General features: G+C 42.8%; 1 protein-coding gene across 4 annotated transcripts; it reads left to right on the forward strand.

Moving 5' to 3' along the window:
- Positions 1-4,393: 4,393 nt before the first annotated feature.
- On the forward strand, positions 4,394-10,838 carry LOC120019148 (leucine-rich repeat transmembrane protein FLRT2-like). Of its 4 annotated transcripts, none has more exons than XM_038962429.1 (2): positions 4,394-4,504; positions 8,001-10,838. In XM_038962429.1, exon 2 carries the CDS (start codon positions 8,526-8,528, stop codon positions 10,530-10,532), a length of 2,007 nt encoding a protein of 668 aa, XP_038818357.1. In that variant the 5' UTR covers positions 4,394-4,504; positions 8,001-8,525; the 3' UTR covers positions 10,533-10,838. The 4 variants fall into 4 exon arrangements, with proteins under 4 accessions (XP_038818357.1, XP_038818355.1, XP_038818356.1 ...); XM_038962427.1 differs by having other exon boundaries at positions 4,414-5,003; XM_038962428.1 differs by having other exon boundaries at positions 4,414-4,766.
- Positions 10,839-16,265: the final 5,427 nt, after the last annotated feature.

Genomic DNA, 16,265 nt, shown 5'->3' on the forward strand with positions numbered 1-16,265 from the left:
AAAGGTGAAATAAAAATAAAATACTTTTGCAAGCCACTGTATATTCCTCCATAATTCACACCATGTCCTCCTGATGAAATGACTACCATGCTGATGGAGAACTGCCTCCTCCTTCCTCCATCCAACAGTTTGACAAGCAGGTTTATTCTATTAAAAGGAACTATAAGCTTGCAAGTTTTTCTTTATTTCATTTAATGGAGCGCCTACACCAGCATTACAGTGGCGGAAACACAGTCATCGATTGATATGGTGGTGACACAGTAGCATGCACTTAGAACAAATTTTGACGGTTTACTTTTGAAAATGTTGCTTTTCTCATGTGGGAGTTGTGTTGAAAAATGAAATGATGGTCGGTTGATAATTGACACGCATAAAGATGATTACAGTGAGAACAAATATAATTAATGTATGTATTGATCAACTATAATCTTAACAACATCGTCAGCGTTCGTTACACTGCGCAGCAGGAGGTCTCTCTCTAGTCTCATTATGGCATCTGGGGATATAATCATTTTGATATAATCAAATATTTATAATAATTACACAATCACATATTTCAGAGATCTTGCCAATCACTCTTGTCAATCACTCTTTAAAGGAAGTTAAAAGTCGATTAACGACTTTGAATTGTGCCCTTGTGAAGTTCTGATGTAACCATTGTACTGAGGAACATGCTAAGTGCTAAGATAATGATGTCTACAGGGACTTAAGAATGTATGGATATAGGGGGAAAAAATAAGTGTGTATCTGAGTACAAATTTTCTGCTCCTGGTCAAACGGCCCTGAAGGAGCCATGGGACTGGACTAGGCTTGCAACATTCCGGTAGCTTTCCCAAAATTCCCAGAATTTTTTTCAGAAATCCTGGTTGGAGGATTCCGGTTTTCCTGCTTATTCCCTAATGATTTTGTGAATATTTCTACTGGGATTTCTGGAAAACCTGTGGCTTTTGGGACAGTTACTCAAATTTTGCAATCCTAGACTGAACTTTCATCTCCCCTTGGGCCAGTGTTGAGTGTTTCTACCGTTTCAGCAAGATACAGTAAATTATACAGTCCGGTCAAAACAATCCACAACCCATTTAGGCTCTATTCTATCGCTGAGAGATGGATGATGGTGCTGAAGACAGACATTTTCTATACTTTTTTTTAAATAAAGGAGGAGGGGATAAACTTTTGTCAGAGAGTTTGTTTTCTGCCTAATATGGTTTTTGTTATAAGAATTCATACCTTCAGATTTATAAATGTATTACTATTATTCTAATTGTAGTCTTCTAGAGTTATTACTACAATAACTCATGAGTCAGGTCTTCATAGAAGGCCATTTCGTCCAATAACTGGACTGGTTTCACGTTAATCATTTCATAGTAATAAGTGTACACTCTGCCATACAGGTCTATCTGCTGCATTCTGTCCTGTAAGGCTGCATTACGGGTGGAACAGAAACCTTCAGTCAATTATCAGGAAGTTCGTGATTAGCCTTTTCATGACTTGTAGCTTGATATTAGTAAGTGTGTAAGGGTCACGTCTGATATAAGAATGATGGGAAAGTTTAGAAGAGTTCAACAGAAGTGAGACATAACGTCAGCAGTTAAGGTAGAGCATCTACGCAGGCCAGCTCAATGATTATTTACCCTTTTTTGAACAAAGAGTGTAGGTACCCTTGACCTCCTGACCCATCTTCAATATACCTACACAAAAAGGTGCCCGGGTGAATGGAGATACTTAGGGTTTAGGAGACTTCCACTGAGGGAAACACAGATTATACATGTTTACTTGTTTTCCTCTGTGAAGGATACTGGTATTGCATTGGAAATTCAAAGTTACAATAGGTCAAGAATTAAACTTTGAAAGGTATAATGATTGGAACATCACATTTCACAAAGAAATCCTATATCTCAAACCCAGAGATGGGCCTAGTAGCTCGATTACCATAGCTAAAAGTAAACTGATATAAACCCTGGCCTACACAAACATAGGATATTTTAATAAAATGTGCTGCATATCCAACAACCTTAAAATGTTTGTCATTTCTAATAGAGAAACATTTTATAACTGTGTATAATGTATAAAGATTCCATGTATTGGAATTATGTTGCAAAACATGTCCGTCCGTAAAATAGGCTATTTCAGCCTGCATTCTTTATGTCCAATATATAATTCATCCTGTGTACAGCTTTGTGATTTATGGATACATTAAATTGTGTGGACTGTACATGGCAAGGCAGTCAATCTTTGGGCTGTGGCAGACAAAATTAAACATGAAAGGCAGAATGAAACTCACAAAATCGTCTCATGGAGGGTTGATAAAATAGAGGAATGGAATCGCCATGTGCTGGCTCAGAGTTTACTTTTCTTCCCTGACAGTCTACATATCATCTTTATTTTCCAATAGCTTGGAGGTAGAGACAACTCACCTTGGCATGTAGCAACTGTGTCTTGTGTTTCAAAGGGTTAATTTAATCAATCATTGATTGGCACCAACTCTGTGATCAAAGATAATCTAGCAGCTGCTGACCTGTTAGTGTGACGTCTATTACATTTCACAACAGGACTGCAGCACATGCTGCTTCTGCTACCGTGACACACACACACACACACACACACACACACACACACACACACACACACACACACACACACACACACACACACACACACACACACACACACACACACACACACACACACACACACACACACACACACACACACACACACAGGAATTGTGGAATAATAATGTATGCAAGTAAGAATATGGAAAGGCCTCCTGCTAAAATACAACTTCTCATTATCCAATGGGGGAGATTGGGGTAAATTGAGCCAAAGTGGTAAGTTGAGCCACCCTTGTTTATAGGAAACGGTACACAACATTTATAATTTGACCAAATATTTAGGAAGAGGGTATCTGTGAAGTAAGAAACCACATGGAAAAAATGGTAAGCAAGTTAAGTCCAAAAAACTGATTTCCACCTAGTCAAATACATTTATTGTGTTAGAGGTTTCATGATGCTTGTATCTAAACCAAATTAAATGATCAGTTGGGGTCTCTATAAGCTTCAATATGAGGTCATAAACCTAGCATGAAAGTGCATCCTTGTAGCTGTGTGGGCTAATATAGTCAAAATGTTTTCCTTGGGATAAATTGAGATGATGACCATGGGGTAAGTTGAGCCAATATTTGAGCCAATGGCAAGTTGAGCAAATGTAAGCGTTTATTTATTATGCAAGGCATTATTAATGGGATATGAGGTAACAACAGGGCCTGGCCCATGTTAAAAGTGTTTAAAAATGGACAAAGTGTTTGTTAGGTGTTAAGCCTGTGTTAAAAGATGCTTAAAATTATTAAAATACCAAAAAGCTATTGTGAGTGTGTTGAAATGTGTTTGGGAAATAAATATAGGTTTTAAAAAGGTAGTGGTAATAATGAATTCAGTTAAGACATTTGTAGGCGGCTTAACTTACCTTGTCCTGCAGCTCAATTTACCCCATCATTTACCCTGTAAATTGTGCCAAGAGACCACTATATTTGCACAAGTTATGTTTTCAAATCTGTCATATTTACATGATTTCTGATTATTTCCAGGGATACACATCCTGATGTCTTTGTTAGAAATAATACTATATTTCCCTTGATGGAGTGATGCTGATTGTAAAAAATGGCTCAACTTAATCCACTCTCCCCTACAGAATCCTGGACCAAAAGATCTCATATTGAGCTCCCTCACACCATACCTCTTTTGTGTGTGTGTGTGTGTGTGTGTGTGTGTGTGTGTGTGTGTGTGTGTGTGTGTGTGTGTGTGTGTGTGTGTGTGTGTGTGTGTGTGTGTGTGTGTGTGTGTGTGTGTGTGTGTGTGTGTGTGTGTGTGTGAGAGAGTGTGAGAGAAAGGGAGAGTGTGAGTGTGAGTGTGAGAGAAAGGGAGAGTGTGAGTGTGAGAGTGAGAGAGAGCGAGCGAGAGAGTGAGTGCGAAAAGCAATTGTTTAATGCTGAATCAGTACTTAGAAAGAGGCTGAATATTCAGAGGAAGTTACTGTGCTTGTCAGTGTATGTGTCTGAAAGGCTCAAATCATGGAAAGGAAGGAGAGATCACAATGAATGCCAACCGAATTATGCATAGAGATGTGCCTTCCAATAGAACCTGAATAGAATGTCAAGTGAGAATGGTCTGGACATGTACTTTATCCAGATCAATCGTTTAGGACCATTCCTAATGAACTTTGTGTTTACGGAAAATATATAGTTAACTAAGATACATATAAATTAGGCTAGTCCAGAAAAACAAGAAAGTTGAATTTACCATGTAAAATGAGAGGTATGAGGGCGTCAGTGTTGGGAGGAGCTGTGGCTCCTAACCATCTCTCTCCGAGCTGCTCCGGGAGATGCATTCTTTATTCAGGGGAGGGTAGGCCCAGTAGTGTAGGAGGGACCTGAGTGACGATGAGAGAGCGAGATAAGAGACAGACGGAGAGAGAGAGAGAGAGAGAGAGAGAGCAGAGAGAGAGAGAGGTGAGCGGTGCACACACATCACTATCAACTGAATTTATCTTAGCAAAATACCTCTGGTATTCCAAGTATGGAAGGCAAGTTTTTATCGTCCCCAAAACAATCCGAACGCAAGCCGTCATGATTGGGGGATCAGCCAGATTCCTTGAAAAGTGCGTGTTCGCTGTTTCGGGGGACTCCTACGGAAAAGTCGGTTCTGCCTCTGCTGCCTCAAGTCCTGCTCTCCCGCTCTAATGCCTTGCCCAAGGTTTTGAGAAGCGCTGAGGTGAGTCGTAGGTTGTTGAGCTGCCTGACGCGGAATAGGAGAAAATTGCGGACAGATCAGAAAACTGTTTCCCGAACTCAGGCAGCATGCTGTCCGGAATACCTACGGGTGGCAGTGCGCTCGGAACCGATTCGCACAAACAATACCGAATGGCGCTGGGTCAAGGCAAAGCAATAAAGAAAAAAGTTTAACATGATTAAGGGACATACAATGGATACGGACAAAGCCTCATCTAAGGTAGGCTACAGTAGTCCAAATGTTTTATAGCACCGTAAAGGCAATTTTTTCTTCACAGCAGTTGGGTTTCTATAATGCCGAGCTGAATTAACAACTCTAGTTTACTAGAAGGTGTTTCAATCGTTTTTTGTGGAGTTCTCGTTTTATAGGCTATATGAGTAGATTGAACTGGATTTGGTTCATACATTATGGAGGTATTAAAACTCAAGCGCTATGGTATTATTTTTATTCAAAGCACGCCGTTTCCTAATATATTACATTATCTTTACAATCTACTGCCATCTATAAACGAAATGTGGTCAACTTGTCAATAGTTTTTAAAAATATTTGTTTATAGATGGTACAATTTATTAATCCGTTAATTAGTTTTTTCATCATGTCAAAGATCAATGTGCTTAAAAGCGCACGGCTTTAGTTTTTTTTTCCTTTAGAGAAAAGCGAAGCCTCCGTTTGCACTTGAAATTTCAATGCTCGGTTACGGCTCTCAATGTCCCTTTGTAATAATTCATTCAAATGAACACCACTCACTGAGCTGCCTTTGAAGTATACCTGATCCGAGTTTTATCGCCTTTTAAATAGCCGATCCGTTTAAAACTTTTAATAGCGTTATTGTCATTTAATCCAATCCTAATCGGATTGAACCTGGCCGCGATATCACTTAATTCATCTGGCGAGAACTGTCCTCCCTCAGCCGAGAAACGTTGTTCTATCTGTTCACACAGACACATTGGCAGTTGCCTCACAACTTGCCCTCTGAGTTAATTGGTCCGAATGCACATTTCTCTCTCTGTGCAATACATTTTGTATTTGGATACATGGAAATGCCAACTTTATTGTGTGTGTATTAGACGTGTTCTTCAGCCTTGCTTCTAAAGGTTTATTTTTTTCCTCCACAGTTCCTTCCAATGTCCAATGTCGTTATTTATGCAGCTATAATCATTTTAGGTACTGTTGCCGTGGCAGCAATTGTATTGCCGCGTGTGGTTGCTGCTTATTTCCCCTGAAGCTTATTTGATTAAATTTAGCCCTTTTCAATTTCGAAAAGTAGATCGCAGATGTATTTCATATTGTTTGTTCCATCTTTATAAGGAGCAGTGCCCCATCTCATCAGTCTACAGAGCAACCGAACAATACAGATAACTTTATTCTATCCATATGCACATTCCTCCTTGGCTATGTTACCCAATCCCCTATTGAAAAGGCAGCCCATCAAACCTGTTTTGTATTAAAGGTATGGGTCTATTCAGCATTGACACAGGGTGGTGCTCCTGTTAAGTTAAAAGCACTGATGGGGAGGAAATGTGTAATAGGCAATAAACTTGAATACTGGGATGCGGGGAGCTGAGGCCCTACTGTAATAATAATTTGGTGTCTGCTTATATTTGTCCCTTTTCACACATAAAAGTGTGCATTAATTGGAAATTCGTAATTTTTTTTCATATCCCAACTCTCCCTGAGACACCTTCAGAGAGTGGGATCACGGCCAGGGTCTGCCATTATCAACAGAAACCTTGGAACAATTAGGGTTAAGTGCCTTGCTCAAGGGTACATCAACATATTTTCACCTTGTCTGCTTGGGGAATCGAACTACCGGCCTTTCGTTTACTGGTCCAACATTCTAAGCGCTAGGTTAGCTACCACCCTGGATGGCCTACCTGCTGTACTGTAACCGGGTGGCCTTGTGCTGAGGCCCATACTGTAACCGGGTGGCCTTGTGCTGAGGCCCATACTGTAGCCGGGTGGCCTTGTGCTGAGGCCCATACTGTAGCCGGGTGGCCTTGTGCTGAGGCCCATACTGTAACCGGGTGGCCTTGTGCTGAGGCCCATACTGTAACCGGGTGGCCTTGTGCTGAGGGCCATACTGTAACCGGGTGGCCTTGTGCTGAGGCCCATACTGTAACCGGGTGGCCTTGTGCTGAGGCCCATACTGTAACCAGGTGGCCTTGTGCCCACTCTAAACCTCTAAACCATGTTAAGAAATGGTCCAGTATCGATCATTTATCGCAAGTGGAGGACCTAAATTCTTTTCCAATCCCATTTCATTTGACAGGCTGTGTTTGTCACTCTGGGGTTGGTATAAAATCCCACCCACTCACACACACACGCAACACACAACACGCACACGCACACGCACACACACACACACACACACACACACACACACACACACACACACACACACACACACACACACACACACACACACACACACACACACACACACACACTCCCCTTATATTTCATTTTGCAGTTCCTTATTTCATGTCTGTGTGCTGGAGATGGTTGGTTGTTTGTAATATGTAAGGGGAACCTTTAGAGGAGAAACAACACCTATCTCTGTTTACTGTAAGCACAACAACCAGCTCTGACTTCAAAACACTGCTCTAACAAAGACAAAGAAGAAGCAAAGACTGTTTTCACACAAGAGCTGCCTGATGCATCTGTATGTTTTCCTTTCATGTCTCTGCTATATGTCATTTATGTTTCATACGGTTCAAAATAATTGCAATGTGTTTATTAGCATGTTATTTAGCACTGAGGCATTGACTTGTTGCTGTGGAAATCTAAGAATGTGCATGCTGTCCTGGCATCTACTATATTCTCTCCTCTGTCTTTGACTGAGAGGAAGGAATGAAAGCCCCCTTTATGTCTGCTAAAACCGGATGTTCTAGAACTCTCCTGCATTTTTATCAGATGGTTTGAAATTTCGATAGAAATAGCCTGTGCATACATTTCAAAGGAGTGTGAAAGTGTGAGACTGTGTGGATCTGTGTGTGGGTTAAGTATGTGCCTGAGAGAGAGGGGGAGAGAGAGAGAGAGATGCTATCTGGCCATAAACAGAGTGTGTCTCTATGGATCTACAGTATGTGTGTATTTTTTCAGCCTGTGTGTGCATGTGAGTTGTGACAGAGCTCTTTTTTTCTCACAGAGAGAAACAGACCACCCCTGCCCTAAATCCCGCCACTAATCTCGCCTTTCCTTTGTCTTGTGGAACAGGTCTCTGGATCCAAATGTCACCCCTCCTGGAAGCTGCCCCAGGCGGGGACCAGCAGTGTGTGACGGTGACGGGTGGGTGGCGAGGAGAGGAGAGGAGGAGGCCACAAACACATCGGCTTTCGGCTGCGATTCTGCACTAAATTGGCCCAGGCTGCGGCCTGTCCTGTGAGGACGAGCAGAGAGTGCTCTGGTCTGATATCTCAGCATGAATGGAGTCAGAGTCAACTTCACTTAGAGGACCTGCTCTTCCTAATGAGACCGCTGTCTCTCTTAAAGTTGAGGACTAATCAATTACAGGGGGATTAAGCCTAACCCTACAGCTTCGTGTTCTACCACCCCGTGAAGAAGAGGTGAACTCAGCATTATCGAACTCTTTCAGTGGACTGTTTTTTTGTTGATTCTTTTGGTGGATTTACTTCAATACTTTCAATACTTTTCACATTTTTTTTGTTCTTTTTTTTTGTTGGTGCATTGCTTTTTCATTTCTCCAACCCAAGGACATTCCCCTCCTTCTGATTTTACACTATGGAGTTTCAGGCTGGGCTGTGTAATAAAGATTGGGGTTCATTTCTGCGTTTCTGGTTGACAGTCATCCTGAGCCTCAATGTGCACTTCAGCTGCCCTGCGACCTCGTGCCCAGAAGAGTGCCGCTGCGACAAAACCTTTGTTTACTGCAACGAGCGGAGCCTGACGTCTGTGCCTCTGGGGGTGACAGAGGGCTACAAGATCCTCTACCTCCACAACAACCAGATCAACAATGCAGGGTTCCCATGGGAACTACACAACGTGGCGTCCGTGGAGACAGTGTATCTCTACGGCAACCAGTTGGACGAGTTCCCCATCAACCTGCCTAAGAACATCCGGGTGCTCCACCTGCAAGAGAACAACATCCAGACCATCTCCAGAGCTGCCTTGGCCCAACTTCCCCGCCTAGAGGAGCTCCACCTGGACGATAACTCCATCTCTACGGTTGGGGTGGAGGAGGGGGCGTTCCGGGATGCTGTCAGCCTCAAGCTGCTCTTCCTCACCAAGAACCACCTGAGCAGTGTCCCCATTGGTCTCCCAGAGGACCTCACAGAGCTGCGATTAGATGAGAATCGTATCGCCGTCATCGCTGAGGAGGCGTTCCAGAACGTGACGCGGCTACAGCGCCTCCTGTTGGATGGCAACTTGTTGACAGACGAGGGCGTGGCACCGGGGACGTTCCAGGAGCTGTCCAACCTCCGGGAGCTGGCGCTGGCCCGTAACTCTCTGACGTTCCCCCCGCCCCTCCTCCCGACGCAGTCCCTGGTCAAGCTCAGCCTGCAGGATAATCAGATGGACCAGATCCCAGTGACAGCCTTCTCCGGCCTCCAGAGGCTCGAGAGACTGGATATCTCCAATAACCAGCTGCAGACGCTGACACAGGGGGTCTTTGACGGCCTCGTCAGCCTCAGACAGCTCACTGTTCGGAACAACCCGTGGCGCTGCGATTGCACCGTCAAATGGGTGGTGGTGTGGCTCAAGTCGCTGCCAAGCTCCATCAACGTGCGTGGTTCAATGTGCCAGAGCCCAGCGAGGGTGCGCGGCATGGCAATCAGAGAACTCACCCTGGATTCTATCCAGTGCCCAGCTGGGACGGACCTCCAGCCCGACTTCTGGCCTACCCTGCGCTCCACACCCCCGCACCCCCAACTCCCCACCACCACCCTCATTACCTCCTCCATGACCAGCTCTATTCCCACCTCCACAACCTCCTCCTACCCAACATCACCCTCCCCTCCCCCTGCCCTGCCTCCCCACCCCGCTGGCCCACTGCCCCCATATGAGGACCCCCTACGGATATCCTTCCATGTGGTCAATGCCTCCTGCATCGAGGTAAGCTGGGCTTCCTACTTCACCGTCACAGCCTACAAGGTGACCTGGGTCAAGATGGGCCAGAGCCTGATGAGCGACGTCAGCCGCGAAAGGACGGTGAGTGGGGAAAGGCGGAAGCTTAGCTTGACCAACCTGGAGCCCAGGTCGGTGTACCGGGTCTGTGTTTATGTGCTGGACACCCTCAACTCCTACCGCCCAGGGGAGGATACAATATGCTCAGACGCCAGAACCAAGTCGACCTCATCCAGCTCCAACAACAACAAGGCCACAGGGTCGGAGGAAGCTCAACAGGACACCAACTCCACTCTCCTTTTGGCCGGGGTGATAGGCGGGGCAGTCCTTGTCATCCTGGTAATGCTGCTGAGCCTGTTTTGTTGGCACATGCACAAGAAGAGCCGCTCTGAATCGTCCAAGTGGAAATACAACCGTGGCAGGAGAAAAGACGACTATTGCGAGGCGGGGACCAAAAAGGATAACTCTATACTGGAAATGACTGAGACCAGCTTTCAGATAGTTTCCCTGAACAATGAGCAACTTTTGAAAGGGGATTACAGGATTCAGCCCATCTACACACCCAATGGAGGCATCGGCTTCAGAGACTGCCACCTCAGTAACAATAGCTTAGCCTACTGCAAGAGCAGCAACGTTCCCAGCACCGAGTTCTGCCACACGTGATGCTTCTAACAGGATGCTCCCACACCAGTTGTTTGAGAAAAAAATATACTGTACCATAGATATTTCCAAGTTCTGTCTGCCATGTAATTTATACTGTGGACAGTAATGTGGAATTCTATCTGCTATCTTTTTTACTCTTAGTTAGAAGGAATACAAATGGTTTTCTAATCAGTAGGTTTAAATTACAGTAAGTGTTTTTTGCTTAACTTCGGGATCGGTGTCCCTTCTATGGGACGGTTGAGCTAACGTAGGCTAATGCAATTAGCATGAGTTGTAACAAGACATTTTCCCAGGACATAGACATATCTGATATTGGCAGAAAGCTTAAATTATTGTTAGTCTAACTGTACTGTCCAATTTACAGTAGCTATTACAGTGAAATAATACCACGCTATTGTTTGAGGAGAGTGCACAATTTTGAACATGAAAAGTTATTAATAAACAAATTAGGCACATTTGGGCAGTCTTGATACAACATTTTGAACAGAAATGCAATGGGTCATTGGATCAGTCTGAAACATTGCACATACACTGCTTCAATCTAATGGCCAAAATCTAAATTGTACCTGGGCTGGAATAATACATTATGGCCTTTCTCTTGCATTTCAAAGATGATGATACAAAAAAATACAAAAGAACGGTTGTTTTTTTTCTTTGTATTATCTTTTACCACATATATTGTGTTATATTCTCCTACATTCCTTTCACATTTCCACAAACGTCAAAGTGTTTCCTTTCAAATGGTACCAAGAATATGCATATCTTTGAATCAGGGCCTGAGCTACAGGCAGTTAGATTTGGGTATGTCATTTTAGGCGAAAATTGGAAAAAAATTGTCAGATCCTTAATTTTAAGTACTGTATATAGGAATTTGTACCATTACGACACACTGGGTTGGTTCTGACAAACGCTGCCCTGTCTGTCAGGTTTTGGGTTGTTGGGTGCTATGAGGGATGGGATTCTTTGCTAACCACAGGAGCTAAATGATGGTCTTTGTGCAGAGCCACCCCCTCAGAAACATTAGTTACGATAACACAGTGGTCAGGGACATAGTAACACTGCTGATTAGATTGCAGTGGAGAATAGGCACCGCTGGTGTTTTTTTAAAGAATCAAAGTGCACTTTCTAATGTAACAGAGAGAGTAAGCAGCCATCCAGGAAATTAGCTTTTTGTGGAAATCCCATCAGAGAGGAAAGCGCACACTTTTCAACACCCCCTATTACCCTCACAAGACAAAGTGAACATGTATGAATGTGGTAGGCAGGGAGAATGCCTTCACAGGACTAAGTGAACATGTATGAATGTGGTAGGCAGGGAGAATGCCTTCACAGGACTAAGTGAACATGTATGAATGTGGTAGGCAGGGAGAATGCCTTCACAGGACTAAGTGAACATGTATGAATGTGGTAGGCAGGGAGAATGCCTTCACAGGACTAAGTCAATGTGTATGAATGTGGTAGGCAGGGAGAATGCCTTCACAGGACTAAGTCAATGTGTATGAATGTGGTAGGCAGGGAGAATGCCTTCACAGGACTAAGTCAATGTGTATGAATGTGGTAGGCAGGGAGAATGCCTTCACAGGACTAAGTCAATGTGTATGAATGTGGTAGGCAGGGAGAATGCCTTCACAGGACTAAGTGAACGTGTATGAATGTGGTAGGCAGGGAGCAGTGGAGGCTGCTGAGGGGAGAAAGGCTCATAATAATGGCCAGATGGAGCAAATAGAATGGTGTCAAACACCTGGAAACCATGTGTTTGATGTATTTGATACCGTTCCACTAATTCCACTCCAGCCATTACCACGAGCCCATCCTCCCAAATGAAGGTGCCACCAACCTCCTATGGCAGGGAGGGAGACTGCTTTGACAACTGGATATAGATTGTCTGTCAGTGACACATGAGGTAGTACCAGCTGTGGCCACTAGGGGGCATGTTCTCTCAGTCATTATAGAGGGGTAAGCAAGAGAGTTAGCAGTAAAGATCCTTTAGCTCCAGCAACCATAACTCATGGTTGTCACTAGTTGCCACAGCCACAAAGTCAAAATGGCTATATTGTAAAGATTAATGAAGACAAAATGTGGTTAGGGTTAGGCATAAGAATAGCAGTGTGGTTAGGGTTAAGGTTTAGACGAGGTTTCAAATGAGATTTTAGGAAGATAAATTGTAGAAATAGGTGGGTTTTAGACATAATTATGACTTTTTGGCTGTGTTAACTAGTGACGACCGTTACTCAATCTCAAATGGCATTGCTCTGAGTATTAATGCTCGCAGAGCAACTTAATGATGTGGAATAATTTAAAACTAACTGTGCTCAGCTTTGTTGTTAGGGCGGCTAAATTATATTGCTTTTTACCACAGTGTGTTACTATCATTGGGGAGGCCCATGAGGTTGTGTTGGGTATCTTGTCTTTGCAGGGAGGTGTCTACAGTGATGATGAATGTGTAGGAGATACACTCACAGTTATTATACAGTCCGTTACCTTTCGATTGTCCTTTATTGTTTAGTATGACAAATGTGTGAATCACAACGAATGATCAATGTGATTATCTTTTATCTGCTTTACACTGTGTTGATAGAAGGGGTTTCCTGCTGTAGCATGTGAATCATTTCCATTGGGATTGGCTATTCTATTCATTAATTCATTGATTGGTTCAAACGACCGATTCACCATTCACCAAAACAACAGATTCACCAAAACAATGTTAGCTAAATCTGGGGCTGCCCCCAAACATGAAGCATGAACATGTTCTTATCTGATCACCCTCATCTTAAAGCTTCTCAGACTGCATCGGCTCAATTAAAACTACAGTGCTTCTGATGCTGAGAGAGAGAAAGAGAGAGAGAGAGAGAGAGAGAGAGAGAGAGAGAGAGAGAGAGAGAGAGAGAGAGAGAGAGAGAGAGAGAGAGAGAGAGAGAGAGAGAGAGAGAGAGAGAGAGAGAGAGAGAGAGAGAGAGAGAGAGAGAGAGAGAGAGAGAGAGAGAGAGAGAGAGAGAGAGATGCTATCTGGCCATAAACAGAGTGTGTCTCTATGGATCTGCAGTATGTGTGTATTTTTTCAGCCTGTGTATGCATGTGAGTTGTGACAGAGCTCTTTTTTTCAGGCAAGCTGGCTCCAAGTTAGGAATGCCTGGTGCCACTGAGAAGTCATCATTATACACTTCTTACTCCGACTTTATTTGCTTTGACATGATTTTATTTTGCGGGCGGAGTTCAAAGGATCCACCCCCCTACTCCTCATAATCCTCATCCAAAAAAGTGAGAAAAATATGCAGACTTTATTTTCCAGACTTGGCCGTGTGAATCACAAGTTGAGAGAGGGAGGAGGGCCAAATGACAGGAGATTACCCTTCACTTCACGGGACACCATTAAACCACTGCATTCCAATGGTTTGGCTGGACTTTAGACCAGTGGTTCACAACGAGGGGTATGAGGACCTTGGCCTATCCACAGGGGGTACTTGAAAAGACTCATGAGACCATAGGCCTACAGGTAAAATGCAAATGAGGGGGTGCTTCAGGGGTAGCCAAGGCAGAAAAAGGTTGGGAACCACTGTCCGTGACTAAAAATTATTTTGGATGGATATTCTAACATTATCAACAGTAAAGACCATTTTAAAGGTCAAACTCTTGCTTTGTGCTGGGCTGTTCATGGCTAGAATCTCTGTTGTATTGTCTGTATTTGAATAACTGCCATGCCAGTGCATGTATTAGTGTTAATTCCTTCAGTATTTCCCGAAGTGGGGAGTTTATGACGCTATAAACACTATGACGCCATCATTCATCTTGACGTTTAAGCTTTCATACATGCTTTTTGAGTCTAATTTCCATTTATTATGCAGAAACTCTTTTTGTTAAGAAATGAAAGTTGCTCTTCTGTGGTTATCAAAGTGTCTCCACATTTTTCTACCAACGTACACATATCAGCGTATCAACCTGTATTAAAATCTACGTCCAACTAGCCCCACTAGCGTAAGCTGACCTATCGTCAGTTTGACACTCATTAAGTTTGACACTGCTACATGGCAAGTTACCTACAATATCCAACTGACATTTAGTGACCTAAGGTCGGTTTGACACTGCTCCATGGCAAGTTGCATACAACATCCATCTGACATTTACTGACCTACGGTCAGTTTCACACTGCTACATGGCCCTAGTGCTTTTGACAGGTTATTTATCCACTGAACACTTTAACCTACCTGCCTGTAGAACAGTTATTCTATCTGACAATAATTACATACAGCAAAGTGTCTTTGTTTTCTTTACCAGGGATTAGGTTTTAAATGTATTGTTAGTCAGTCAGGCCAACCTGTTGCAACAAGTTCCCAAAGGAATGTTCCAAGGAGTGATAATAGTCCATTTATTGCCTTACCTTTATGCAGTACTGTATGGGCAAACTGTACTTGGTTAGTTCAATTACTTGTTCAGAGCAGAAGCAAGGTTTAAACTAATGATTGAATAGTTACTGTATGGAAAGCACATATTTTCATATTTCTGCAACAACAAAGAGAGAGTGACAGACAACAATAGATCTGACACATAACTAATGAAAGACTGTTCATTCGTAACGACGCCTTGAGTGGTGCTGGGTAATGAATGATACAAAGTGACTGAGAAGCCTTGTTGGTTATTTGCGGCAGTACATTACTCTTAATTTCCTCCCTCATGTAAAGAGAGTACACAGATGCAATGGCGTGACCAATGGAATTAGACCGAACACATTATAGAGAGAGAGAAGTGAAAAATAGAGACATACTGAAACCTCTGGTTTATTACTGCTTCAGGCTTTGCTAGTAATGTCCTTAAAGCTCATTGATTCTCATTGGAATAACTATGTTAAACCATTGGCAGATCAATTCAAACAAAGTACCCCAGTGGATAAAACGTAATACATGTTAAGTTATCTTTGTTTCGTCTCTCGTTCATTTTCAGTTTGAGGGCAAATCCCCCTCATGTGAATTACTGTCTGCAAATTTCCATTATAGACTAAAATTAATTCAAGGAGTTGTGCATCTATTCACAGAAGTCTTCAGCAAACTATTAATGGATTTTTGAAGTAATTGAATTTTCTGTGTTTTGGATAATCAACACTTCCCCATACAGCTGCTGGGTTGGATTCATTGAAATAATATGAACAACGACAGGCTATTTGTTCATGTATCATTTGACAGAAGAAAGTATGCTGAAAATCAACCATGCATGTCATTTGGCTTCTTTAGGGTGTTCTTGACTATTATGGCTTTTCATTGCGTTGTTTTGACTTTAACATCATAAACCAATATGCTATTTAGGAACCAAAGTACAATTTTTGTTCTCATGATGAAATCTTGTTGTTGTCCCATGTATGTGCCTTGAGGTTAACTTACAATGTAAAGTTCTTGAAACCTTTAAATGTTTTTGCACAAAATGTAAATATAGAAGTGAAGAGTTTTGCAAATAAAAGTTCCATGGGATTTGATTCATCGTCATTTCAATCAGAATGTTTTGTTTAAGCTCTCTGAAACATTTAGTTTACTTTAGATGTCAGCAGATGTACTAGAGAGGTACTTTTCCACAACTTGAGTAGATCCACTGACAATGTTACTGACCTTGTAATTGTTTACATGGCGTTGGTTCTCTGTTCTGGTGACTGCATTCTACAGTAGCTGACAGCTGTCAGTGTGTGCGAGTGTATGTGTGTGTATGCGGGTGTGTGAAGACAGTGACATTTCAAAATAGAGCACAAATAGG

Source organism: Salvelinus namaycush, chromosome 24 (genome assembly GCF_016432855.1).
Source record: "Salvelinus namaycush isolate Seneca chromosome 24, SaNama_1.0, whole genome shotgun sequence".
Classification (NCBI taxonomy): Eukaryota; Metazoa; Chordata; class Actinopteri; order Salmoniformes; family Salmonidae; genus Salvelinus; species Salvelinus namaycush.